General features: G+C 42.8%; 1 protein-coding gene across 2 annotated transcripts in view; it reads right to left on the minus strand.

The window, feature by feature from the left end:
* The window catches only part of Srpx (sushi repeat containing protein X-linked), a 96,691-nt gene extending 71,218 nt beyond the window's left edge, over positions 1-25,473 (minus strand). For both annotated transcript variants that reach the window (XM_046465065.2, XM_046465064.2), the window contains exon 1: positions 25,269-25,473. In XM_046465065.2, coding sequence (XP_046321021.1) covers positions 25,269-25,344 — 76 coding nt within the window. In that variant the 5' untranslated portion in view covers positions 25,345-25,473. The remainder of the gene's footprint in view (positions 1-25,268) is intronic.
* Between the last annotated feature and the right edge of the window lie 1,967 nt (positions 25,474-27,440).

Below are 27,440 nucleotides of genomic sequence, written 5' to 3' on the forward strand. Positions count from 1 at the left end.
ACTCACACACACACACACACACACACACACACACACACACTTCTAATAGTGCCAGAAAACATAATAGTCATAAATCTAACAAAACATGTACTGGGTATGTACACCAAAAACTACAAAATGTTGATAAAAGAAATCAAATAAGACCTAAATAAATGGAGAGCTATACTGTGTTCATGGGTTGGAAGATTTAAATAGTAAAAACATCAATTTTCTCCACATTTACCAATAGATTTAAAATAATTACAATCAGAAACTGAGCGGGACTGGTGGGGGTGCTGGGATTGTGGCTTAGCAGTAAAACCCTTTCTTAGCACATGTGAGGCACTGGGTTCAATCCTCTGCACCACAAAAAAATAAATAAATGAATAAAACAAAGGTATTTTTTTAAAAGTACTTAAGCATGTAAATGGCATTTATTTTTAAAAAAGAATCTAAGCAGGAATATTTTGAAGATATAGACAAACCCAACTCTAAAATTTATATGGAATTTATAACTAAAACAATTCTGGGAAAAAAAATAAAGTTGGAAGAATCACACTGTCTAGTTTTAAGACTTATTACAAAGCTACAATGATCATGACATTATTGGTGTTGGCAAGAGGCTGGGTACATGGATCAATGGATCAGAATAAAGAACAAGAAACAGATCTACCCAAAATACTGCCAATTAATTTTTGAAAAAGTTATAAAGATAATTTCATGGAGTTTATTACATGCCAAGTATACCTCAAGTATAAAGCTGTTTTTTTAAAACCCCTGTGGGTTCTCCTCACATTTTTTGATTCCAATAATTTCAGGAATGTTAAATACATGAAGAGGAGCCTTTAGGATTCACAGAAATGGAAAATTATTTGGGACATTGCAGATGTTCATCCAAGTTTCTGGTTCCAAATTTAGAAACTAGATGAAAAATATTCTGTTACTTACTCTTCACATATTCGGTATTCTTATTAAACACTCAACATTGAATTTAACATTAAGTCCTAAAGAAAAATAACATGAAAATATAAAATATCTCAGGCTTTACCACTGATTACAAATGAATTCAAAGAAAAAATCAAGGTCAAAGCAAATCTCTTATGTATCAGTAGTACCAAGAACACTAAAGCCCTTTGTTATGGAACCCAAATGATGCAAGTTCCTTGAAATGAAAGGACATTAGGATACTTGAGGGCAGAAAGTAGGCAGTGGGAGATTTTTAAGGGAGCCCTAACAACCAGACTAGCTTGGAAAAGCATGATGGGAGACACCCACGTTCACTTGAACTTACCGTAAATGATCTGCCTCAAATTGCTAGTGGCCAGTGGTCATGGCTAGCAATTTGTGGATGTGTGTCACATAAAGTCCAGTAAGAGAAACAGAGAAAATGGCTAGTCAGCCCTCTCAGAGGATCATAAATGTGTGTAACTTGCTTTGGAGGGGGGAGTAATAGTCATAACTTATATTTGCACTGTACATTACAAATCACCTCCCTAGGAGAGCAGGTGGCTTTGTTCATATTTGGTAGATGAAAAGAGAAGATGGCCAAGTTCATCCAGCTAGCAGGTGGATAACAATGGTGAGCATCTTGCCATGTGTCTTCTTTGGTTTAAATGTCTGTCCAACCATTTTTGCCTGCCTTAAAAATTGGATTACTTATTTTCTTGTAATTGACTTTAGAGAGTTCTTTATAATATATTCTGGAAAAAGTCCTTTATCAGATATTTCATTTGCAAATATTTTCTCCAGTCTGTGGTTTGTCTTTTCATTCTCTTAACAGTATATTTTTTAAAAAAATTTTTAGTTATTGATAGACCTTTATATTATTTATTTATATGAAGTGCTGAGAATTGAACCCAGTGTCTCACACATGCCAGGCAAGTGTGCTACCACTAAGCCACCACCCCAGCCCTTTAAGAGTATATTTTAAAGAGCAAAAGTTTTAAATTTGGATAAAGTACAATTTATCAATTATACATTCCACAGACCGAGTTTTTGATGTCATATCTAAGAAATCTTTGCCTATCTTAAGTTCACAAAGGTTCTCTCTCATGTTATCCTCCAGAAGTTTTATACTTATAGGTTTTATATTTAGGTCTATGATCAATTTTGAGTTAATTTTCATTTAATAGAGTATTTGCTTTTGATTAAGGATGACAGAGAAGTCAGGGAGTGGGGAAGAGAGGAGGCACCAATACCAGAAAACAATGGGAAATGAACCTCAGACATTTCCAAGGCTGTAGATTGCCTCAATTCTATGGACTTTCAACGAACATGGGCATGCCACATTCCATAGATAAATTGCCTAATACACTTGAATAGCTAGCCAGGGGTCCAACATTTACTCAGAATGCATCCAGAAAACATTCTAGGAAATTAAACTCATATGTCTAATATGTCCTCCCAAATCAGCCCTGGAGTGGATCATTTCCTGCTACTTTGCACATGCAAACCACTCCTCCCACGAAGAGCAGAATCTGAATTACCACCCCCAGCCCAAATCTGGGCCTACCTTGTGATTTGCTTTAAATAATAGATTTGAGAGGAGTAATGTTGTGACAGTTCTGGGTTTATGCCTTAAGCATTTGGGCAGCTTTGGTTTTCATCCGCTGGGAAGGTAGCTTCATGGAAAGATGCCCATTTACCCTAATGGACAGAAAGACAACATGGACAGATATAGAAAATATAGACAATGGAGACTACAAAAACTTGGAGAGAGAGGCCTGGCCATCTCAGCCATTCAGTCATTGCAGATGAAATGCCAAACATGTGAGTGGAGCCATCTTGGATCCTGTAGCCCCAAATGAGCCACCCTCACCAAGGATATCACGTGGATCAGAAATGAGCTGTTGCCACAGAGCCCTGCCCAAACTATGGAATCGTGAGCAAATATGTAGTTGCTTATTTAAATCACAAAGTTTTGGGGTAGTTTCTTACAATACATAAGTAAAACACTACATAAGTAAAACAATTTCCAAGTTTACATCATAGAAGCTCCTCTTATAGTTCACTGACCAACCCAGATAGCTCTACTCAGAAAGAACCAATTTATCAGTAGAAAGAACTTCAAATGGGAAACCAAATTTTTGAGTTAAGTTCCAGTTTAGTCATTATCTATGTGAGCTCCCCCCAAAGCAGGCCCTAAGATAAGGTACAGTAGTTCATTTGGGAGGTGAGCCCAGGAACACAGTGATGGATTGGAGAAGAGAAATAGAGAAGGAAGGAAAGACAATGTGGTCACTTCTTACTGGACCATTGCTGTGGGTCACCTTACTGGGGACTCCTCTTCCCTCTCTTACAGCCAACCACTACCCTTATGTTGAAGTGGCACCCCCTTTCTCCACAGAAAAGCCCTCTTCACCATGGCTGATTTTAGGACTGTCAGCAAAAGAGTCCATTGTAGATAAACTTCCTATTTTCATGTCACCCTGTTTACTTGGCCACTGGCCGAGAAGATACCAGCACTCCAGGTGCTGGACACTCCCTTACTAGTTTTTCACAAACGAATCCAGTATAGTACTTTGAAGAAATGTGGAAACAAGGCCTCTGGCCTTGAGCTGGGCTTCACAGAGATGTCTACCTTTTTAAGATAAGTTACAAATTGGGCTCCATGGTAACAGCTGGCAGGGGGAAGAAATAAAGGGGAGAAGAGGCTCTCCCCTTTTCAGGTGTTGTCCTTAAATGTGGTGAGCCGCTTCTGCCGTTTCTGCAGACTATGGTCGCCATTACAAGATGACGCTGGCTCCACTGTGGTCTGTGACAAACAACTCCTTATCTGGGAGAGTTGGCACATGATTTTTCACCACCCTGTGAGAAAGCTCCACGCGGCAGCTTTGCATTGGGGCTTGGGATGCTTTATTAAGGCTGGGAGGGGCATCAGAGAGAGAGAAGAAGAAATATCAAGGGCCTGAATAAACTGTTGAAAGAAGATTCCCGAGTTGCATCTTCCTTGCGGGCAAGGGGTCGCGACACTTAAAGAGTTAACTTGCCCAGAACAGTGAAAGAAAAAGCTGCTTTTATGTGAACTTCTGCAGACTGTGAACTTCTGAGCCCCTCCCCTTACATGCTGGGTATAAAACTCTGAAACTCCCTGAACCTGGGGTTCAGGGGATTGATTGATTACAGCAAAGGCTGTACCCTCTGAACCTGGCTACCGCCAAATAAAACTGTTTCCTGCTATCTTTCGGTGCCTTGCCTCGTTTGTCCCTACAACAATGTGACTTCTTTCTCCATTAAGGATACTCTTAAATATCTATTTTTAACTTGATTTCCTCCAGAGAAATATGGCAGTAGAGTGGGCTGTTGATTCCTGTCAGAAATGAGCTCTCAGGGTCAGTTTGCCTCCATAGCTGCTTCATCTAAGACAACCCTCTACCCCAACTCTTCTGCACAAGAGCTTAAAAGGAAGACTCTAGGCAGAGTGGATGGCACCCACAGTCCACAGGCACTCTGCCTTTAATTAGCAAAGAAAATGAAGGCAGCATGTAGCTTGTGAAATGTTAATTGTGGCCATATTTTACAGAGCTAACAAAAAAAAGTTAAAAGGCTAAAATGAAAGCATTATTCTGGTCCAAAGGAAAAAGAATATTTTTCCAATTTAGTCTCCTTCTATCCTTTAATATTATGAAGGGCTAAAGTATGTCCCTACTCATTGGATAGAGCTGAGAAAACAGGAAAAAGACAGGTATCTAGCTGCATGTGGGGGCTCATGACTCTAATCCCAGTTACTCAGGAGGCTGAGGCAGGAGGATCACAAATTCAAGGTCAGCCTCAGCAACTTACTGAGACTCTGTCCCAAAGTAAAATAAAATAAATAAAAGGGTTGGGGACATAGCTCAGTGGTGGGTGCCTCTGAGGTTCAATCCCCAGGACTACACACACTTAAAAAGTCATATCAATCTGAGAAGGTCAGTTCAAAGCAGGGGTCCCCAACAAATGCTAATTCGTGTTCCCACTATGGGGCATCTCCAAAGACTTGGAGTTTGACTGTCCTCATTCAACACAGACAAAAAAGAGGATTTGCCTTTGAAATAAAACTAGATAGCAGAACAAAAGCAATTTTGTGATGTGGCATATGGTCCTCAAAAGTCCGAACTGTCCTCCACAGAGATCACCTGGGATGTACTGAAAATTCCAGAAAGGAAGGGAACATGCCGCAGGGCCTTCAGCAGGAGGACCTCAGGCCAAAGTGGAGGATGGTGGCCCCTGAGAGCCAAGATATGGGAGGGAGATGCTGAACTAGAAAAGAGCTCTCTTTTGTACCATCTTCACATTTGAGGACTGTCGAATTGTCTCTCTTTCCTGACAAATGAGGTGATTTCACTTTTTCACATTTCTATTCAGAAGGCAAAAGCAAATCAAGAATCCACTCATCTACATGAGCTCTTGAGGCTTCATCTCCATTTAAACAACGACAGAGCAAAGATCTAGACAAAACTACTTGAAAGGTATACCTCTGTTATGAACATCTGTACAGCAGAACACTCTGAATATTAAAAATCAATGTGTGTTAAGGGCATTTTGAGGGGGCCAGGTCTTCATTGTGCAGGTCTTTCTCACACATTTTAAGGTGTTCAGCACCCTTAGCCTGTGCCCACTAAATGCCAGGAGGGCCCTTCTCCCATCATTGTGGTAACCAAAATCACCACCACATATTTCCAAATGTCCCCTGGAAGACTGGTGATGGCATGGAAGTTGCAGAACTTTCTTAAGCCCATTTATGCCTTGTCCACGCATATTTTTGCAAATATTTTTGGGCACGTATGTATGTGTGTGTGTTGCTGGGGAGGGACCCCTGGGCCTCATGCATGCCAGGCAAGTTCTCTACCACTGAGCTACATCCCCTGCTCATCTTTTTTCTCTATAGTATAGTTAAGCATATACAGTTCAGTGCAAACATCTTAAGCGTATATAGCTCAATGTGTGTTTTTTTAAAGTATTTATTTTTTAGTAGTTGGACACAATACCTTTATTTATTTATTTTTATGTGGTGCTGAGGATCGAACCCAGGGCCTCGCATGTGCTAGCCGAGCGCTCTACCAGTGAGCCACAACCCCAGCCTCAATGTGTTTTTATATAGGAAACTTCTAGCAGGGTGCCGTGGCACATGCCTGTAATCCCAGTGGCTGGGGAGGCTGAGGCAGGAGGATCGTGAGTTCAAAGCCATCCTCAGCAACAGCAAGGCTCTAAGCAACTCAGAGAAACCCTGTCTCTAAATAAAATACAAAAAAGGGCTGGGGATGGGGCTCAGTGGTCAAGTGCCCCTGAGTTCAATCCCTGGTATAAAAAAAAAAAAAAAGATATAGGACTCTTCCAGCACTCTAGAAGTTCTCCTTGTGGCCCCTCCCCCCAAGACAACTGCTATTTTGACTTCTAACATTATGAACTAGTTTTCCATATTGGTCTTGAACTTCAACTAAATGGAAGTGTCATGTGTATTTTTTTATGTCTGGATTCTTCCACTGAACTATATGTGTGTGAGATTCATCATTGTTGCTGCATGTGGAAACACATACCTTTCCACTTGTTATTTCTTTAAAAATCATACACATCACCAGGCATGGTAGCACATGCCTGTAATCCCAGCAATTTGGGAGACTGAGACGGGAGGATCGCTAGTTGGAGGCCAGCCTCAGCAAGTTAGTGAAGCTCTAAGCAACTTAATGAGATCCTGTCTCAAAATAATAAATAAATAAATAAATAAAAAGAGCTGGGGTTAAGCACCTTGGGTTCAGTTCCCAGTACCAAATAAATAAATTAAATTAAAATTAAAATCACACATATAGAAAAATATCTTGACATTTATATCAAATGACTAATAGTGGCAACTTCCAAAAAAGAGAATAGAGTCAGGAGAAAAATGAGGGGTGGGCCTGCCTTTAACTTTTTTCCTATCATTTTTTAAATTGATTTATTTAATATATGACAGCAGAATGCATTACAATTCATATTACACATATAGAGCACAATTTTCATATCTCTGGTTGTATACAAATTATATTCACACCATTTCCTGTCTTCATACCTGTACTTTGGATAATAATGATCATCTCATTCCACCATCATTTCTAACCCCCTCCCTTCCCCACCCACCCCTCTGCCCTATCTAGAGTTCATCTATTCCTCCCATGCTCCCCCTCCCTACCCCACTATGCATCTGTCTCCTTATTAGAGAAAACATTCAGCATTTGTTTTTTTGGGATTGGCTAACTTCACTTAGCATTATCTTCTCTAACTCCATCCATTTACCTGCAAATGCCATGATTTTATTCTCTTTTATTGCTGAGTAATATTCCATTATGTACATGTACCACATTTTCTTTATCCATTCATCTACTGTAGGGCATCTAGGTTGGTTCCACAGTTTAGCTATTGTGAATTGTGCTGGTATAAACACTGATGTGGCTGTGTCCCTGTACTATGCTGTTTTTAAGTCCTTTGGGTATAGACCAAGGAGAGGAATAGCTGGGTCAAATGGTGGTTCCATTCCCAGATTTCCAAGGAATCTCCATACTGCTTTCCAGATTGGCTGCACCAATTTGCAGTCCCAACATCCTCGCCAACACTTATTGTTGTTTGTATGCATAATAGCTGCCATTCTGATTGGAGTGAGATGATATCTTAGAATAGTTTTGATTTGCATTTCTCTAATTGCTAGAGATGATGAGAAGTTTTTCATATATTTGTTAATTGATTGTATATCATCTTCTAAGAAGTGTCTGTTCAGGTCCTTGGCCCACTTATTGATTGGGTTATTTGGGTTTTTTTGGTGTTTAGCTTTTTGAGTTCTTTATTTACCCGAGAGATTAATTGACTATCTGATGTGTGAAGGGTAAAAATTTGCTCCTAAGATGCAGGCACTCTAATCACCTCACAGATTGTTTCTTTTGCTCAGAAGAAACTTTTTAGTTTGAATCCATCACATTAACTTTTTATGCCTCTGAATATTTTCACACTGAGCATGTTCTATTTTTATAATTTTTTAAAAGCACTACTAAAGCACATTCATCAAAGGGAGTTCCAGCTTGCCTGAAACATCAAAAGGGCTATTTTATTTTATTTTTGAAGTACTGGGGACTGAACCCAGCTTTGCTCTATCACTAAGCTCCATTCCAAGCCCTTTTTATTTATTTTAAGACAAGGTCTCACTAAATTGCCCAACTGGCCTTGGACTTGCAATCCTCCTGTCTCAATCTCCCAACTCACTGGGATTAAGAGGTATGTGCTGCTGCACCCAACTCAAATGAACCATTTTAAAGATAAGCAGAACTATTCAGATCACAGGGCCAAGAAAAGTAAACTATAACATAAGAGTTCTGTTTTCTTCCCCAAATGAAATGTTAAAATGGAGGCTGTGAGTTGCCTCATCTATTTCTGTTGAATATCTAGGTCTGGGTGGTTTTCTCATCCCTCATTCCCCTCTGTGGCCCTCAGCCACCAACTCATAATGGAGGTAGAATAACTTAGTGGTTCCTCCTACCTCACCTGTAACACTCAGCGTCACCAAGACTTTCAAACTAAGTGACAACACAGCAGTTACAAACCTGAGAGCAAACAAGGAAAAGTGTTCACATGCAGGCCCAAGGTTGTGTCAACTGTAGCCCTGAGAAAAATGGCAAAGGACAAGTTCTGGAATGAGAGGTAGTGAGACGAAGTCTGAGAATTAAAGAGCAGTTCCCCTGTGCTGAGAGCCATAACCTCTAATCTAAATGCTTCCAGAAGCTGGGTGCAGTGGCTCAGGACAGTAATCCTAGCAGCTTGGGAGGCTGAAGCAGGAGGAACACAAGTTTGAGGCCAGCCTCACAACTTAGCAAGGCCCTTAGTAACTCAGTGAGACCCTGCTTCTAAATAAAAACTAAAAGGGATGTGGCTCAGTGGTTAAATGCCCCTGGGTTCAATCCCTGGTGCCAATAAATAAGTAATAAATAAATACCTCCAGGGGCTTTCCCACAGAAAGAAGGTTACTCACTGTGAGCTAAGATAGCAGCAAAAAGCCATTTGGACTTGGCTGGCCTAGAAAGATGAGTCTGGGATTTGGGTGAGGAAATTTTCAGAGGAGAGGAGAGTATTCTGAAAGGAAGAAATGTGCAGAGGAGAAGAGGGAAATATCCTAAGGGCTCTTCCCCAGCTTTCTTCATATTTTAATACACAAAAACACATTTTAAAGAACATATGTTTGCAACAAAGGCTAGTGGCTTTCAACTTGAGGAAACTTTTCTTCAGCAAGTATGCACAGAAACTGCTTGGAGGGACAGATGTAGGACAGATGATTCTACCCAAAGATTGCCCCCCTTTGAGCACACAGTAGTCATTGCCACCACTAAATACTTTGATAAATTCAATGTCATGTTCCCAAATGTTCTCTTCTGAAATTAAAAATACAGTTCTCATTAAAAACAATAAACACAAAACATTAGTCTAATGAGATACTCTGAGAAAATGATGTGGAAATGTCTACACCAATGGTTCTCATACTTGAGTGTACATCAGAATCATTTAGGGGATTGATTACAACACAGATTTCTGGGTCCAAGTTCCCCTATGCCCTACTTCTGGTTCAGTACCTCTGGGGTGAGGCCTGGACATTTTATATCTAATATGTTCCCACGTTGCTACTGGTCTGGGGACTGTACTTTGAATTCTGTAGTTTTCAGCCAGATGCAGTAGTGTAGATCTATAATCCCAGCAGCTCAGGAGGCTGAAGCTGGAGGATCAGAAGTTCAAAGTCAGCTTCAGCAAAAGTGAGACCCTAAGCAACTTAGCAAGATCTTGTCTCAGAATAAAAAATAAAAAAGCCTGGAGGGCTGGGGCTGGGGCTCAGCAGTAGCACACTTGCCTGGCATATGTGAAGCACTGGGTTTGATTCTTAGTACTGTGTATAAGTAAATAAAGGTCTATCAATAACTAAAAAAAATATTTAAAAAAAAAGGCTGGAGATGTGGCTCGGTGGCTAAGCACCCCTGCATTCAATCCCCAGGTACGAAAAGAGAGAGAGAGAGAGAGAGAGAGAGAGAGAGAGAGAGAGAGAGAGAGAGAGAGAGAGAGACGGGGAGAAACAGAGAGAGAGAGAAAGAGAGAGATTGTGGTCTTCGTTATTTCTCCTTGTCCTGTCTCAGAGAGTAACAAGATACATTAGCATATCAATGACTATGAGCAGTTGTATTGTACAATTAAAAAAACCTACTTAATCCAGTGTCTTTAGCCATTTTGTCTTGCTACAACTGTACATCTGAGACACAGCAATTTATAAAGGAAAGTGGCTTATTTTGGCTCATGGTTCTGGAGCCTGGGAAGTTCAAGACTGGGCAGCCATATCTGGTATGGGCCTCATGATGCTATAACTCAGGGTGAGGAGAGAGGAAGGACAAGTGGGTGGATGTGTTCACACACACACAAAAAAAAATAAAAATAAAAATAAAAAAACAGTAGCCTCACTTTATAATAACCCATTATTAACAGGGACTAATCAATCTTGTGAGAACAAGAACTCACTCTCATGAGAAAGGCATTAAACCATCCTAATAACCTAATCACCTCTTGAAGTCTCACCTCCCAACATCACCACATAGGCAATCAAATTTCAACATGAGTTGGGCGTAGTGGCACATGCCTGTAATCCCAGCAACTCAGGAGACTGAGGCTGGAGGATCACAGGCAAAAGGCCAGCCTCAGCAACTTAGTGAGACCCTCTCTCAAAATAAAGAATAAAGGAGGGGCTGGGATGTAGCTCAATGATCAAGTGACTCTGAGTTCAATCCCCAGTACCACTTAAAAAAAGAAAAAGAAAAAGGAAATGGAAAGAAAGAAAAAGGAAAAGAAAGAAAGAGAAACTTAACAGGAGTTTTGGAGGAGACAATATTTATAGCATCCAACATTTCCCAACCTTCTAAAATTTGAATTTTATATAATGCATCATGCTGTCCATAGAATATCTATGAACCTCTCTGAGAAGCAATGCTTCACGGAAGTGAATAGAAGGCGGTGGAGGGCTATGGGCCATACCACGTATCAGAATTCTAGCAGGGGAAGCAGATGTGGAGGGACCAGCCTGTTTCCAGAAATCCAGGCAGCATTAAGGAAATCTGTCAGCAGGCAGCAAAAGCCAGTCCCTTTGCAGCTTGGATTAGGACACTGGGTCTTAGCCAACGATCGGCAAGAATAAAACAAGGACCTAGTTTCTAGAGGGTTTAAGATCTCCAGATGGTAAAAGCCTCAAACCTGAAGAATGAGACACCCAGCTCTGTGCCCCATAAATTAACAGTACATTATATAAGTGAGTTACAACATGCTGGTCTCAACCTCCAACGTGAATCCTGAGCTGAGCTGCATGTTAGGGAAGAAGCAATTCCAAACACTCAGGCCTTCTGTTAAAAGGTAGATTCTGATTTCATAGGTCTGAGTTCGTGTTCAAAATTCTACATTTCTCTAAAGCTTTCAGGTGAAGCCAGTTCTGGGATCACACTTTCAGTAACAAGGCCTCAGGTTAGGGGTTGGCAGAATTTTTCTGTAAAGAAGAGGGATTTTTTTTTTTGTAGCTTTATAGGCCATATGGTCTCTGTCAAAACTACTCAATTCTATTATATCACCAAGTAGCCATAGGCAAATACTGAAATGAATAAACACAGCTGTGTTCCCATGACAAGGAAATTTGAATTTTATATAATTTTAATGTGCCACAAACTAGTCTTCTTCCCTCCAGTTTTTCAACCACTTAAAAATTTTTAAAACCATTCTTAGCTCAACTGATCATATAAAAACAGAAGGAGGAGCTGGGTGTGGTGACACATGTTGGTAATCCCAGAGAGTAGGGAGGTTGAGGCAGGAGGATTGCATGATGAGGCCAGCCTCATCAATTTAGCAAGGCCATAAGCAACTTAGCGAGATCCTGTCTCAAATTTAAAAAGGGGGGGGGGCTAGATATGTGTCTCAGTGGTTAAGTACCTCTGGGTTCAGTCCCTGGTACCCCCCCTCCAAAAAAACACCCAACAACAAAACTGAAAAACAGATGGAGGACAAATCTTGTCTGCCTGGACTAATTTGTAGACCCCTCACCCACCCCAGATTACTATCCCCCCAGATTACTATTCCCTATCCCAGATCTATCAAATTAAAATCCAGAAGTGGGGCCCTGGAAACCTCATTTTATTAGACTCCCCAGGTGACCCTAATTCTTCCCATATCCCCCCAAAAGGCAACAGTTCTCCTTTAAATGTTGGCAGCAGCTCACTCTTTCTGATTTGCCAATTTGTGGAGTCTGGGGGGCTTAATGTGAAGGGCTGGATGTGCTCCCAACCTCCCCACTAGTTTCACTGTCACCCATTCTCTACGGACCTGCTTCCTCCTTAACCCCCTTGGCATTGACTTCTGATATGAAGATATGTAGTCCTTCTGTCTCTGGCGGGTGCTCAGTTCCGGCAATGCTCAGCTCTGGGACAGGGTCTGGTTAGAAAGGCAGAGGAACCCTGATCACACTCGCCTAGTTTTGTTAATAGGCAGAGGTTAACAAGGAACATCTTAGCTGCAGGGAAAATCCCTACAAAGGGCCCTGTTACCGAGCCAGCTGAAGGGTAGGCCAGGCAGGGCTGCACTCTGGCATGAGGACTTAGAAGGGATGAAGTCAAGGTCCCCTGAAGGGTTTGTTTTGTTTTTGAGTTAGGGAAGGGAGAAGAAACCTAAAGGCTGTATGTGCTTATCTCAGGAATGTGGGGGAACTTAGGAAAGGAAGTCTAGGGGATTCAATGATGAAGGCAAGCCAACAGGAAAAGGGAGAGAAAGGGAAGTGAGACATTGTGTGGCAGTTACAAACAGGCCAGCCACCCTGTCTTGGCAAACGGTTGAACTCACTTCATCAGACTAGTACTGCTTACATTTCACTGTGTCTAGGAATCATCAGCAGGATTTTGTTAAAGTGAAGATGCTGATTCAGTAGGTCTTGGGTGGGGCCCGAGCTTCTGCATTTCTGACTTGGTACCAGGTGACCCAAGGCTACAAGGATCCTGCTGACATGCAAGCACACCTTTTCATTCTGTTCTTTTTTTAAATAGTCACAAGGTGGCTGAGTGTGGTGGTGCATGCCTATCATCCCAGCAGCTCAGGAGACTGAGGCCAGAGGATCATGAGTTCAAAGCTAGCCTCAGCAATTTAGCGAGCCCCTAAGCAGCTTAGTGAGACCCCATCTCAAAATTAAAAACTAAAAAGAGCTGGAGATGTGGCTCGGTGGTTAAGAGCCCTGGGTTCAATCCCCAGTACCAAAACCAAATAAATAAATAAATAGTCACAGGCTTCAAAAAGCCTGGGGCCAAACCACTGACATTCAGGACTGCAAATATGGTTGTCTAGGGAGGTCCCTGCACCACAAAAGCCACTGTCACACCCACCAAAACAGCAAGCAGGGTTTCAACTCTAATTTGCCCTCCCACTCTCCAAATCTTGAGTTCCAGGCCTGCCTCTATCATAATTTTCCTAACTAGCCCCAAATCTGTCTCTTGACCAAGCCCTGTGTCCATAGAACTACTTGGGAATCCTTTTCTAATTCACTCAAAGGTGCATTATAGGCTAGCAGGGTCCCTGAACTCAGCAGTGAGAAGGGGCAATTGCCACTGGCTGACTCTTGCCAGTATCCCACCATGGTTGGCGGAGAAGATACAAGTATCTTCAAACCTTGAGTGGAAGCTATTAGTGAGCTGGGATAAAATGATCTCATTTAATTTTTTAAAAAGACAGAAAATATAAGGGTTGGAGAGAACGAATAGATAGTAGGGTCATCTTGCAGTTCTAGGGAGAAGGTAAAAGGGCGCAGACTAGTACTTCTTAGAAAACAGTCTAATAGTTTCTCAAACGGGTCAACCTAGAGCTACCATAAACCCCAGCAGTTCCATTCCTAGGTACATACCCAAGAGAAACAAGAACATATATCCACATAAAAACCTGTACACGAATTTTCATTGAAGTGTTATTCCTGTTAGACTTAAAGTAGAAATAATCCAAATGCCCATTAACTGAACGTATGAATCAAATGTGGTATATTCATAGAATGGAGTTTGTTTTCTCTCTCTCTCTCTCTCTCTCTCTCTCTCTCTCTCTCTCTCTCTCTCTCTCAGTGCTGGGGCTTTAACTCAGGGGTGCTTTATCATGGAGTCACATCCCCAACCCTTATTTATTTATTTATTTAAAGACGAGCCCCTCACTAACTTGCTGAGGCTGGCCTCAAGCTTGCAATCCTCCTTTCTTAGCCTCCTGAGCTGCTGAAAATTCAGATATGCACCTCCATGCCTGGCTTAGAATGGAATACTTGACCATAAGAAGGAATCAAGTATTGATGCATGTTACAATTTGGATAAACCTTGAAAACATTATGTCAAAATCAGACAAATCTATAGAGACAGAAAATAGACTATTGGTTGCCTAGAGATAGGGGTGATGAGGGATGGGCAGTGAAGGCTAAGAGACACAGTGCTTGTTTTCAAGGTAATGAAAATGTTCTAGAATCCACTGTGGTAATGGATATACAACTCAAGGAATTACTAAAACCATTGAACCATACAGTTTAAATGAGTGAATTGTGTAGTATGTGAATTATATCCCAATAAAACTGTTAAGATGTCATCACAAATCAGGTGAGGAACTCAAAGCAAGTAGAATAGAAACAAAGCTTTGTGGACCCTGATGTCCTCAAAAGGGAGCAAGGTCTGGCTTTGGAGCAGCAACTTCTCAGAACTGTTGAGAAACATTCAAGCAGCCTCAGATATAAGACCCGAGAGTGCAGCCAAGTGTCCACATAAATAATAATGCTGGGCTGACCCCTGGTCAGGGGGCTCAGTTAATGCTGCACTGTGATTTATTCTTGTAAAATCTAGCTCCAACAGATACTTTTCCAGGAAGTACTAGACTGCGCCCTTTTGCCTTCCCCCTAGAACTGCAAGAAGATCCTACTATCTGTACAGCTCAGTCTGCTTCTAACTCTCTGGGTGACCTTCAAGTGACTGAGACCAGAGGCTTCTCACTAAAACACTGAGGCCAGAGGATCTTACTGTCTTGGACATCCTCTTAATCTAACACTGCACAGTTCCATGAATTAGGGAACCCATGTAGCAGAGCCTGGGTATGGATGAGAGAAACTTTTACAGGAATCTACGCAGGACCTGACACACCCACCCAGGGGCTCAGAACTAGCCAGGGGCATGATCCCCAGCAGAAGCCACCCATACCCATGGAGAGTCTCCCAGGAACCAGGTTCCCTGTTAGGTCATGAGGATAAAAAAAGGAACAAGACTTTACAACCTGCCCATATGGCATCAGATTTATGAGTGGTTGATACTGAAACACTGTAATTTTTCCCCTTGAAAAGCTGAATTAAACTCTAAGTATAAACAGAATTTCAATGTTTGCTATCAAAAACATTGGAAACTGGGCCCAGTGGTGCACGCCTGTAATCCCAACAACTCAGGAGGCTGAGGCAGGAGGACTGTAAGTTGGAGGACAGCCGAGCAACTTAGTGAGATCCCGTCTCGAATTAAAATAAAAAGGGTTGGGGGGTATAGCACAGTGGTAAAGCACCCTGGGTTCAATAAGAAAGAAAGGAAGGAAGGAAGGAAGGAAGACAGAGAAAGGAAATGTAACTTTGGCCTGACAAATGCTGAGTCATTGGCAACATGTCTGTCAGAGTCCCTATAAGGAATGGCCACTCTGGGAAGTTTCTGAAGGTGGGGGACATGGCCACACCACCACTTCCTCACCATTCCACATTATGCCTGCAAACCCTTGGTTCAATTCTCATCCTGTGGCCCTAATTTAACTGGTGTTTTCGAACATTCTTGGATGTCTGGAATTGGCAGGTCCATTCAGCTCAGCCACCCACACCATAAGTGGCAGGCCAGGGTTAACCATTAGAGGATCTGGGGGAGTAACTAGCATGGAAAAAGTGCTCATGAAGCACAACTGGATGGATGTTGCAAATAGTCAGTGACAGCTGGAAAAACAAGTCACTGGTTCGTGAAGCTGATACTACAGGTCAGTAAAAGAGCAGGACAGAAAAAGTATTGCAATGATATTTCAAAGCCAAGGCAGAAAGTCTGCCCTCAATTTCTATGTTTGGATCTGTCTATTACTCATAAAAAAAGTTTTAAAACCAATATACGCAATTTACAACCTCAAGTCTCTGGGATAATCTAAACCATTATATTCAAACCCATTTATCTTCTCCCTGGAGAACAATGCATAACAAGGCATCCAATATGAGCTAAGGATTACGGGTGAGTGAATCATTCAGCTCAGGAATGAGTGCTCCAGAGGTTTCTGAGGCCAGAGTGCGCCATGCTCCCTGTAAGAGCCAGGTGCAATCAATTATCATCTGGAAACCTTGGGCGTTTAACAGTGCTACCAATGACTTTTGTCTTGCGCAAGCTTTTCCCTGAAATTTTTGTCTGGAAAGCCTACCCCCAGAATTCCCTGGTGTTTCTAAATGTCTTAGAATAATGTCCTGGGTGATATGATATCCAAGAGTCTCAGCAATTGACTCTGCCCTGCCTTGTTGCCTGTCCAGTTGGATTCTTTGGTTCAGGGCATTGTTAATTTCCACTGACATTTTGCTATCTTGCATTTCTTTTCCTTTGGGAAGTATCATCTTGGAAATTCTCATTAAATTCTGCAGGGATATTTGAAATAGAATGGTTCCATTCACAATTACTTCAATTAATCAACCCACAAATATTGATTCAAGATCCTTCCCCAGCTCCCAGACATTGTCCTGAGTGGGAAGTATAAGTTGCCAGATCACACCTGAAAGCAATTAGAATCACTAATTATATCTGTCTTGTTGGGTACTGCTATTTATTTATTTATTTATTACCTTTTTTTTAAGGTGTTGGTGATTGAACTCAGGGCCTCATACATGCTAAGTATGCACTCTATCATTGAGCTACACTCCCAATTTGGTGCTGGTTTTTATTTATTTATTTTTATTATTTTTTTTAATTTGGGGGTACTGGGGATTGAACTCAGAAACACTCAACCACTGAGCCACATCCCCAGCCTTATTTTGTATTTTATTTAAAGACAGGATCTCACTGAGTTGTTTAGGGCCTCACAATTGCTGACGCTGGCTTTGAACTCAAAATCCTCCTGACAGCCTCCTGAGCTGCTGGGATTACCCAGCTGGTGCTGCTTTTTAAATGAGAACTGGAAACTGTACAGCTGGCTATAACTGGAAAGGCCACCTGCTCATTGATTGAACATTTTCCTACTCTGGTAATTTCATCTGACTTTGTTGACTTCTGTGTCCATGAAATGCACATGTTTTTTCATAGAATTCATGAAGATGATCTAGTGATAAGTGCTTCTCAATTGGGGAAGATCCTTCTCCCTAGAAAAAGGACAGCCACACAGATTTTCATTTCAATTTGAAAACATTCTTAGGGAAGCCCACAGATGATTTAACCTTCCTTGAACCTTTAATCATTGCCATCTGGGCATCAGCATCTCTTGGCATCAACTTCAGTATCCAGGTTGAGCATCCCTGTGTGTCTCTTCTTTGTACCACTAAGGCCAACTGACTCATTTGTATTATAACATTTGCCAACTGAGATAACTCTGTGTCTACTTTCCCATAAGACAGGTAAATATCAAAGAGAAGAAATTATATACCTTCTTCATCCTCAAATCGCAACCATATTAACTATTTCATCATTTATGTCCACTTTTAATCTCTGACTAGAGCCCAGGTTTCATGAGAGAAGACAGAAACTGATTCTATTTCAAAACTTAAGTTACCCAGAGAAGGAGCAGGATTAAAAGACCACATTCTTCTCCCCCCAAAAATGGCCCACAGAAATTAGCAGTCAAGCCAGGTGTGGTGATCCATACCTGTAATATCAGCTAATCAGGAGGCTGGCATAGGATGATCACAAGTTCAAGGCCAGCTTCAGCAATTTAGTGATGCCCTTAAGCAACCTAGTAAAACCCTGCCTCAAAATAAAAATAAAATGATTTGGCAATATAGGTCAGTGGTAAAGTACCCCTGGGTTCAATCCCCAGTACCAGGAAAAAAAAGTTAGCAGTCAAGAATTGACTCAATTCACAGTTGAGAATTAAGGGGCTGGCTTGAGAATCTCTCTACAAACTGGAACTTGGGAGAGGTGATTATTCACGCTGCTATTTTGGAAGTGAATCTTTAGCCTGAATATTAATCATCATTTGGCTGCTACAAACTTCATCCGATGCTATAGCCTGGCAAAAGTAAACCTTCTTCTGTTTAAACTCTCTCTTCACTTTCAATTGCCAATTTCAGTTGTGTTCGCTGAAAGGGGAATTGATGTAGCACACATATTTGCATTTACTAAGGAAACCATTCAACTACTTTGGAAAGGCCTGGAGCAAAGCGTCCAACAAAAATAATAAATGCAAACTCCAGCTTGTGGCTGCTCTCAGTCTCTCAACTTACAGCCCCCAACAGGGAAAGTTATTGCTTAAACAGAGTGTTCATGGATTTAAAAGGAACCTCTGTAGACAGCAAGCCATAGTGTCTATGTAGATTCATGGTGGCACAAGGCCCTGTTTACCTGCACACATTTCTTTCAGGTTCGTTCCCATCTAATAGCCCCACACTGGAGTTGCAGGGTATAGTTAATTCAATAAGCACAAATATCCACTTGGCACTAGATAGCACTGCTAGGCATCGTGGGAAATACAAATAAGGGCAAGACATACCACAGCCCTGCTTTTAAAAGCTCAGAATCTATGAGAAGCAAGAGGAGTGCAAAGATTATTATAATGCATGGCATATGTGATAAATGCCACCAGAGAACCATGAAGAGCTGTGGGTGTTTAAAGAAAAGCAGAAGGTTTCTTATTTCAGGGATCAAAGAAAGGTTTTGGGGACTGGGATGGTAGCTCAGTGGTAGAGTGCTTGCTTAGCATGTGTGAGGCACTGGGTTAGACTCTCAGCACCACATATAAACAAATAAATAAATAAAGGACCATCAATAATTAATAAAAATATTTAGAAAAAGAAAGGTTTCAGGGGCTGGGGATGTGGCTCAAGTGGTAGTGCGCTCGCCTGGCATGCGTGCGGCCCGGGTTTGATCCTCAGCACCACATACAAACAAAGATGTTGTGTCTGCCAATAACTAAAATTAAATATTAAAACTCTCTCTCTCTCTCTTTAAAAAAAAAGAAGAAAGGTTTCAGGGGACTGGGGGGTGTGACTCAGTTGTATAGCACATGCTTAGCATGTACCAAGATCAATGTTTGATCCCCAGCATCACAGAAAAAGGGAGGGTTTCATCAGAATGTGTGTGTGTGGTGGGGTGCTGGATAATGGGAAGAATTTGGGCAGACAAGTGGCAAGTCGGGGGAGGCATTCCAGGTATAGGAAACAGAGTCTGACAAGAAGAAGGAGATGTAACTCAAGTTCTGCAAGGACCAGGTAGTCTATTTTTGCTGGGTTATAGGAATTAGGGGAGAGGGGCTCAAAAATTAGGCTGGAAGCAAACTATGTACCTCAAGATAACCACACAGAGAGAGGACAGGGATCTGCTGCTCTGAGTTTCCAAATAGTGCTAAAATTATCAAGAATACAAATAATAATAAGTGTTGGCAAGAATGTGGGGGACAAGGTACACTTGTACATTGTTGGTGTGACTGAAAATTACCACAACCACTCTGGACAGCAGTATGGAGATTCCTCAAAAGCTAGGAATGGAACCACCATATGACACGGCTAGCGACTCCTTGGTATTTATCCAAAAGTTCCAAAATCAGCATACTATAGGGATCAATGTTCAAGGCAGCTCAATCCACAAATGTCAAGCTCATAAGCAACCGAGGTGCCCATTAACAAGATGAATAGATTCAGATGAAGGGGAACAGGGGGAGGGAGGAGGAAAGGGTAAGAAGTACTGAGGATTAAATCAGAGCAAATTATATTTCATGCTTGTATAATTATTTCCAGATGAACCTTAATATTATGTATAACAAAAAGGCGCTAAGTCAATGTTCTTAAAAGACCAGTATCTGGCTAAAGGAAAAAAAAATGAGTTCAAGTGAGAGACTCAAAAGGAAAATGTTACAGCAATAATATAAAAGAGAAGGGCTGTGCCTTGATTATGGTGTGAGGACTGATGAGGTGGGAAGGTTTCAAGTTGGCACTTTAATGATGGTTTCTAGAATCTTATTCAGCTCACAAATCTGTGAAATGAGAAGTAGTAACAACAATGTACTGTACCAAAAGTGTCATCAGTGAATACAATGTCAGACAAAAACGGCCTGCACTCCCTAACACATCTCCTTTCTGTTGCAGAGTAATTTTGTCAGCTGATTACATGTTTAAACCCAAATAGAAATTTCTAGCCTGCTCCTGGTGAGACTTTAATTGTATAGCTTGAGCCAGGTGTTCTGCTCCTAATACTTATCTCGAAATGTGACATTTCAGAAGACTGCCTTGGCTGATACGATTTGCTTTGGTGTTTTGCAAATCTTGCTCAGTTTTTCTCACTGGTGAAGCAAAGCTACTTTACCAGTTTTCTCCACCTAAGAATATTCTGAAAGCCTTTCTTAGGTGGCTGCAGTGCTCATTCCCTATCTTTGGCTCTGCAGATGGAGGTGGAGTGAATTTCCAAAATCTCACATGTAAGTAAGGAATAGAATCAATCAAAATTCCCATCTCACAATCAGTCAACAAATATATGAAAAAATGTTCAACATCTCTAGCAATTAGAGAAATGCAAATCAAAATTACTCTTAAGATTTCATCTCACTCCAGTCAGAATGACAGCTATTAAGAATACAAACAATGGGGCTGGGGTTATGGCTCAGTGGTAGAGTGCTCGCCTAGCATGCATGAGGCACTGGGTTTGATCCTCGGCACCACATAAATGTAAAATAAAGATATTGTGTCCACCTAAAAACTAAAAAATAAATATTAAAAAAAGAACACAAACAACAATAAGTGTTTGCGAGGATATGGGGAAAAAGGCACACTCATACATTGCTTGTGGGACTGCAAATTGGTGCAGCCAATATGGAAAGCAGTCAATATGGAAAGCAGTATGGAGAATCCTTGGTAAAGTGGGAAGGGAACCATGGGATAGCTTTTGACCCAGTTATCCCACTCCTCAGTCTTTACCCAAAGGACTTAAAAACAGCATACTACAGGGACACAGCCACATCAATGTTTTAGCAGCTCAATTCATATTAGATGAACTGCGGAACCAACCTAGATGCCCATCAGTAGATGAATGGATAAAGAAAATGTGGTATATACACACAATAGAATATTATTCAACATTAAAAGAGAATAAAATCATGCCATTTGCAGGTAAATGGATGGAGTTGGAGAATACAGTGCTAAGTGAAGTTAGCCAATCCCCCAAAACCAAATGCTGAATGTTTTCTTTGATTTAAGGATGCTGATTCATATGTGGTTGAGGTGGGCATGGGAGGATTAGATGAACTCTAGATAGGGCAATAGGGAGGGAGAGGAAGGGAGGGGGCATGGGGATAGGAAAGACAGTGGAATGAGATGGACATCATTCCTAAGTACATGTATGAAGACATGAATGGTGTGACTCTACTTTGTGTACAACCAGAGATATGAAAAATTGTGCTCTATATGTGTAATATGAATTATAATGCATTCTGCTGTCATATATAACAAATTAAAATCTAAAAAATTCCCATCTCAGCAACATGCACAGTGGCGCATGCCTGTAATCCCAGTGGCTTGGGAGGCTGAGGCAGGAGAATTGTGAATTCAAAGCCAGCTTCAGCAACTTAGCGAGGCCCTAAGCAACTTAGCCAGACCCTGTCTCAAAATATTTTTAAAAGGGTTAGAGATACGGCTCAGTGGTTAAGAGCCCCTGGGTTCAATCCCTAGTACCAATTAAAATAAAAAATAATAATTCATACAATAAGAAATGCTGAAGATATGGGTAAAAGGAACACTTTTACACTGTTGGTGGGATTGTAAATTAGTACAACCATTATGGAAATTAGGATGGAGGTTCCCCAAGAGATTCCAAATGGAACCACCATTTGACCCAGCTATACCACTCCTTGGTATTTATCTTAAAGAATTAAAAAGTCAGCATACTATAGTGATACATTCGTACCCGTGTTTACAGCAACAATATTCACAAGAGCCAAATTATGGACCCAGCCTAGGTGTCCATCAACAGAGGAGTGGATAAAGGAAATGGAGTGTATATACACAATGGAGTTTTACTCATCCATAAAGGAAAATGAAATTATGTAATTTGTAAGAAAATGGATGGAACTAGAGACCATTATGTTAAAGGCATAAGTCAAACCCAGAAAGTCAAAGATCACGTGTTTTCTCTCATACGTGGGAGCTAGAGACGAAAAAGGAAGAGAAAGGTGGCAGGGGACTGGGGGTGGGGGATGCCTGCCATGTGCAACTAGAAGGGAGACCAGTAGAGTAGAGGAGGAGTAGTGGGGAAGGGAGGAAGAGAGGGAAAGAGGAAGTTCAACTCCCTGGATTCAATCCTTGGTACCAAAAAGTGAAATTAATTAATTAATTAATTAACTAAAAAATAAAAAATAAAAAGGGCTGAGGATGTAGCTCAGTGATAGAGCACCCTGGGTTCAATCCCAGTATGAGAAAAACAAAACAAAACAAAACAAAACCCTCCATCATCTCTCATAAGCATACAAACACAATCAAACACACACAATTTTTTTAAAGTTTCTTTTTTTTGAGAGAGAATTTTTTTAATATTTATTTTTAGTTATCAGCAGACACAACATCCTTGTTTGTATGTGGTGCTGAGGATCGAACCCGGGCCGCATGCATGCCAGGCAAGCGCGCTACCGCTTGAGCCACATCCCCAGCCCCAAAACACACACAATTTTACTAGGAAATCTCCGTAGACTTCCTGTGTTTTTTTGGTAGACACTGCATCTTTGCTAGGCTGCAAAGAATAAATCAGAGAGCCAGAAAAGCTGCATCAAATTCGAAGATGGAAGAACTCCAGAGACCTTCCAGGGGTGGGAATGGGAATGATTTATTCTCACTCTGACAGATTTGCTATAAAAGCTCAGATGGTTACATAATTGGGGTGCTGATGAGGCCCTGGATCACTACCTCCCTCTTTTAGATGTTCCAGATTCAAAACTGCTTACTTTCTCTCTTACTAGAGACATGATGTACACTCTGAAGTGATCTTTAAAATCTGTCACCCACACTTAGGGTAAACTCAATGGATGTGATCTGCCTCTGGACCCATGGGTCTGGAGAGTTCTCCCTCCCAGCCTTCCCAAACCTCTGGCTTGGACTGAAATCTACTCCTTTGGATTCAAAAGCCCCAGCAGAGCTCATTTCCCAACATACCCCAGAGGAGTGCATTTCAAGCTGCTCCAGCTGGCTTTAGTTCATCTGTTGTCCGAGTAGACTCAGAGGGCAGGTTAGGAATCAATGGAAGTGGTGACAAAGAGGAACACAGTGGCTCCTCGTGGAGGGGACCTGCAGACTGGCAGAGGGAGCCAGGGAAGCCAGGAGCAAGGCCCAAAACATAAAGAATAGTAAGTGTCCCAACTGGCAAATGTGTGATCTTGTGGGTGCTGGGTCTTGGCAGCAAGCTATACTATATAAGGGTAGAAGCTGAAAGAAAGGAATGGGGAGGGCAGAGCAAGGGGGGTTAGGGTCTGATTGAAAAGGAGAGGAGACTCCTGCCTGAGAATGGCTCAGCCAGAAGCTGAGATTCTGAGGGTGGCTCACAGGTACCTCCCAATTCAGTGTGAAAGGTTCCACCTTCTCATCTCCCCAAAAGCTGCTCCTGGTCCACTTACTGACCTCCTCTTCCCCTCAAGGTTCATTTTATCCTCACTCCTGCCAAAGCAGGTGGGAGTGGGGACACCAACACACCATGAGAATCACAGTTGCCTGGCACTGAGGATGATCACCTTTCCACTTTGTCCCGCATCAGTTCCTACAAAAAAGCTTAAAACTTAGAAGCATCAGCTCAGAGCCCAAATGTTCCTGTTTATTAATCTACACATTTGTTTTACACATTCATTCATTTGGAATACGCAGAGGATTCCCAGCAGCCATCCCCTACATCTTCTAAGCATCTACCTGGGAACCCTTACTCATTTTATCAGAATTTGAGAGGTTCTTTCTCAGGCCCCACTTTATTTTTAAAATATTTATTGGTGCTGGGAACTCAGAGGTGCTTTACCACAGAGCTACATCCCCAGCTCATTTTCATTTTATTTTTTATTTTGAGACAGTCTTGCTAAGTTGCTTAGGGCCTCCCTAAATTGATGAGGCTGGTCCCAAACTTGTGATCCTTCTGCCTCAGCCTCCTGAGTTACCGAGATTAAGGCCTGTGCCATCCAGACCCCACAGTGTTGATGAATGCAAAGCCAAATATTTACATGCCTCATAGTTCATGTCACCCACTTTCCCATCAATACTAAATTAAAAGCCCGTGCATGGATTTCCTTTTCATTCCAAGGCCACAGGGGTACATGGCAAGTTGCTCTGTTCCCCTGAATCTCACTGTTGAAGAAGTTAGCTGGAGCTTTTTAAAGGGTATTTCCAAAGAGAATTTTACCTACATCCTGAGAGCCCCCAGTAAACCCCAGGATTCCCTTAGATGCTGGAGACCACGCCCTCCCTCAACAAGCAGCCGCACCCCCTGCCCAGTAGAGCTAGGCGCTTCTCCCTCTTTTCCCTGGAGCTAACCAAGTGCATGCCACATGTCACCACTCTCAGCTGGCACCTTTCCCTCAGAGGAGCAGACTTTCTTGGAATCCCCAGCAGGGGGGGTTAAGAGATGCGGGGGAGGCTCCGCCCGTGAGGTCCACAGGAATCGCTTTCTCTGCCCAGACCAGGGACTTCCAGAGGGAGGGAGTAGGGACTTCTTCCAGGCAAGCAGCCAGGCCCGGAGTCCTGGCCGTGTGCAACCGTGTGAGGGGCAAAATGCCGGGTGATGAGAAAGTAGCAAGCCTGCAGCCAAACTTTCTCTTCGAAGCCTCGTATGCGACCAAGGGTGTGATTTGAACTTTGGAACCCTGGAAGCAAAGGGAGCTCGGGCTCGGACTCCGGGCGCCGCGAGGGCACCCCGCGCCTGGCGAAGCGAGAGGCTGCTCTCCCTTCCAGGTGCCCAGGCGCGAGCCCGGCTCCGCGTCGCCCAGTTCCTGGGGCTATGACAGACGAGTTGGGAGTAAACAAAGGGTGGCCCCCGCACCTCCCTGATCAGGAGTAAAAGGTTCCAGCGGCCGATCCGGGGACCCTGGTGTCCAGCTGGGGAGAAAGCCCCACCTCTGGCTCCTACCTGGAAAGCCGCGGCTCGGCGGGACAAGCAGCAGGAGCAGAAGGAGCAGCGCGGACCGGAGTACCGGGACCCCCATGGCCAGCGGGCGCTTCGCTGGGCTCAGCAGCGCAGCGCAGCGCAGCGCGCTTCCAGGGGGCGGCAGGAGACCGAGCAGACCTGGGGGCTGCGCTGCTAGCCCGCCAAGGCCGGGCTGGAAAACTCCTCCTCTCGCCTCTTTCCCTCCCTCTTTCCCCTCCCTCCTGCCTGGGGACTGCCCTCCTTCCTCCGCCTCCCTGGAACACAGCGCAGTTTGGGGCTCCGACCCACCCACCTACCCGCTCCTTTTGTGTCAGCGATTCTTCTGGAAAGGAGGCTGTGCCCCAGAGCCAGAGATCGCCAGGGACGTGCCCCAGCAAACCAACAAAATACTCCAAGAGTATCTTTCTTTACTCCACTTGCACGTCCCCCTTACCCGCAATATACACTGGTGACTCCACAGCCTCGCAGATCCTGGGACTCTAGAATGATGCCGTCTGCGCAAAAATCTTCCTGAGTCACACACACAGAGAAGTAACAACCTAGAGGTCCATAGTGGCCCACTGAGGCTGGATACTACAGCCAGGTCGCTGATTAACCCTAATGACCACGCCCCAAGTTCGCTGTCATTATGCCCACCGTACCAAAAAGAAAATGCCGCTTAGAAACTTGCTTAGGTTCCTGCTGTCATGGGCAGAGCGGGAATTAGAACCCAGGTGTGCAGATAGGCCAGCGACAAGGTTGATGCTACAGGGCTTTTTGCTTCTCTTTTGCAAAGGAATGACTCAGGAGGGGCTCGGTTTGCGCCGCCGAGCTGTGGTTTAGGATGGGACCTAAGGCTCTCCTTCCAGGCTCAGCTGATGGGACAGAGTACAAAGCACAGAAAGTTCCCTGTCTCATCCTCAGAGATCCAGCTGCAGTATCCCGAAGCCATATCCCCCATATTTCCTGGGTTGTTCTCAGCCACCCCAAGGACATCAGGACCAGCCCAGAGTCTCCACCCTGTGGCCTGGCGTCAGGATAGGGTTTCTAGGCTGCCCCCAGCATGGATTTGGTTTCTTAGAGGCATTTGAGAAAGCCTCTCCACAGTTTTGATTTTTGTTGTGTTTTTGGTAAACCCATAAGGCAGTTCTGTGCTACTTTGCTGCCCCAGAGAAATAGTTTTTGTTTTGATTTTTGTTTGTTTTTCATATTGGGGATTGAACCCAGGGGTACTCTACCACTGAGCTACACCCCCAGTTCTATTTATTTATTTATTCATTCATTCATTCATTCATTTATTTATTTATATTTTGAGAGAGTCTCAAATTTGCTGAGGGTCTAGGTAAGTTGCTGAAGCTGGCCTTGGATTTGCAATCCTCCTGCCTTAGCCCCCCCCACACCCAGTCAAACCACAACTCCCAGCCAGAGAGTCCTTAACTAAGGCAAATTCCAATGGGGGCTGCTACATTAAGTTATACAGTTCAGGCCCTGCCCAAAGGCTCCAAGAGGAAAGGATAAGAGAGAGCCAAAATCCATCTGCCTTTGGGTGCATTGACAGGGACCACATCCACTGTAGAGATACATCTTTCTCTTTGTAACAGCTGTCTGGGTCCTTAGCTAGGTCAAGGCCCTTGGAAGCACAGAAGGTTTTGAATGTGTTTATCCAGAAGGGATGCCTTTCCTAATTCTCACAAAAGCCCCTGGCCTTGAACTTTCATCTTATACTAGTGTCTGGGGGAAATTCTTTCTATTGCTTGCTGATACCTCCTCAAGGAGCCAACAGCCCTTTTTAAGTCCCACGAAAGTTGGGGAGGTGAAGGCTTTTATCAGACCAGACTCTCTAGGGAGTAGTTTTCAATCCTGGAAAGGCCTCCAGGGGACCTTTATATTTGGACTCTACTCCAGACCAATAAAATCAGAATCCTTAGGGATGTGACCTTGACTACATGCATATTTTTATTCCTCCTTGTTCAGTGGTAAAACATTGTGCAGTGTTGAGGAGGATAAATTTGAGTTTCTCCACCTAGGCAATAGTGACATTGGGGGCCATAGAATTCTTTGCTGGGGAAGGGGCTTCCCTACGCATTGAGGGATGTTTAGCAGCATTGCTAGCATATGCCCACCGGATGTCAGTAGCAACTCCTCACTTCCTAGCTGTGGCAACCAAAAAATGTC

Source organism: Marmota monax, unplaced genomic scaffold (assembly GCF_021218885.2).
Source record: "Marmota monax isolate L192 unplaced genomic scaffold, Marmota_monax_Labrador192_F-V1.1 WCK01_AAM20220418_F8-fsc00158, whole genome shotgun sequence".
NCBI lineage: Eukaryota > Metazoa > Chordata > Mammalia > Rodentia > Sciuridae > Marmota > Marmota monax.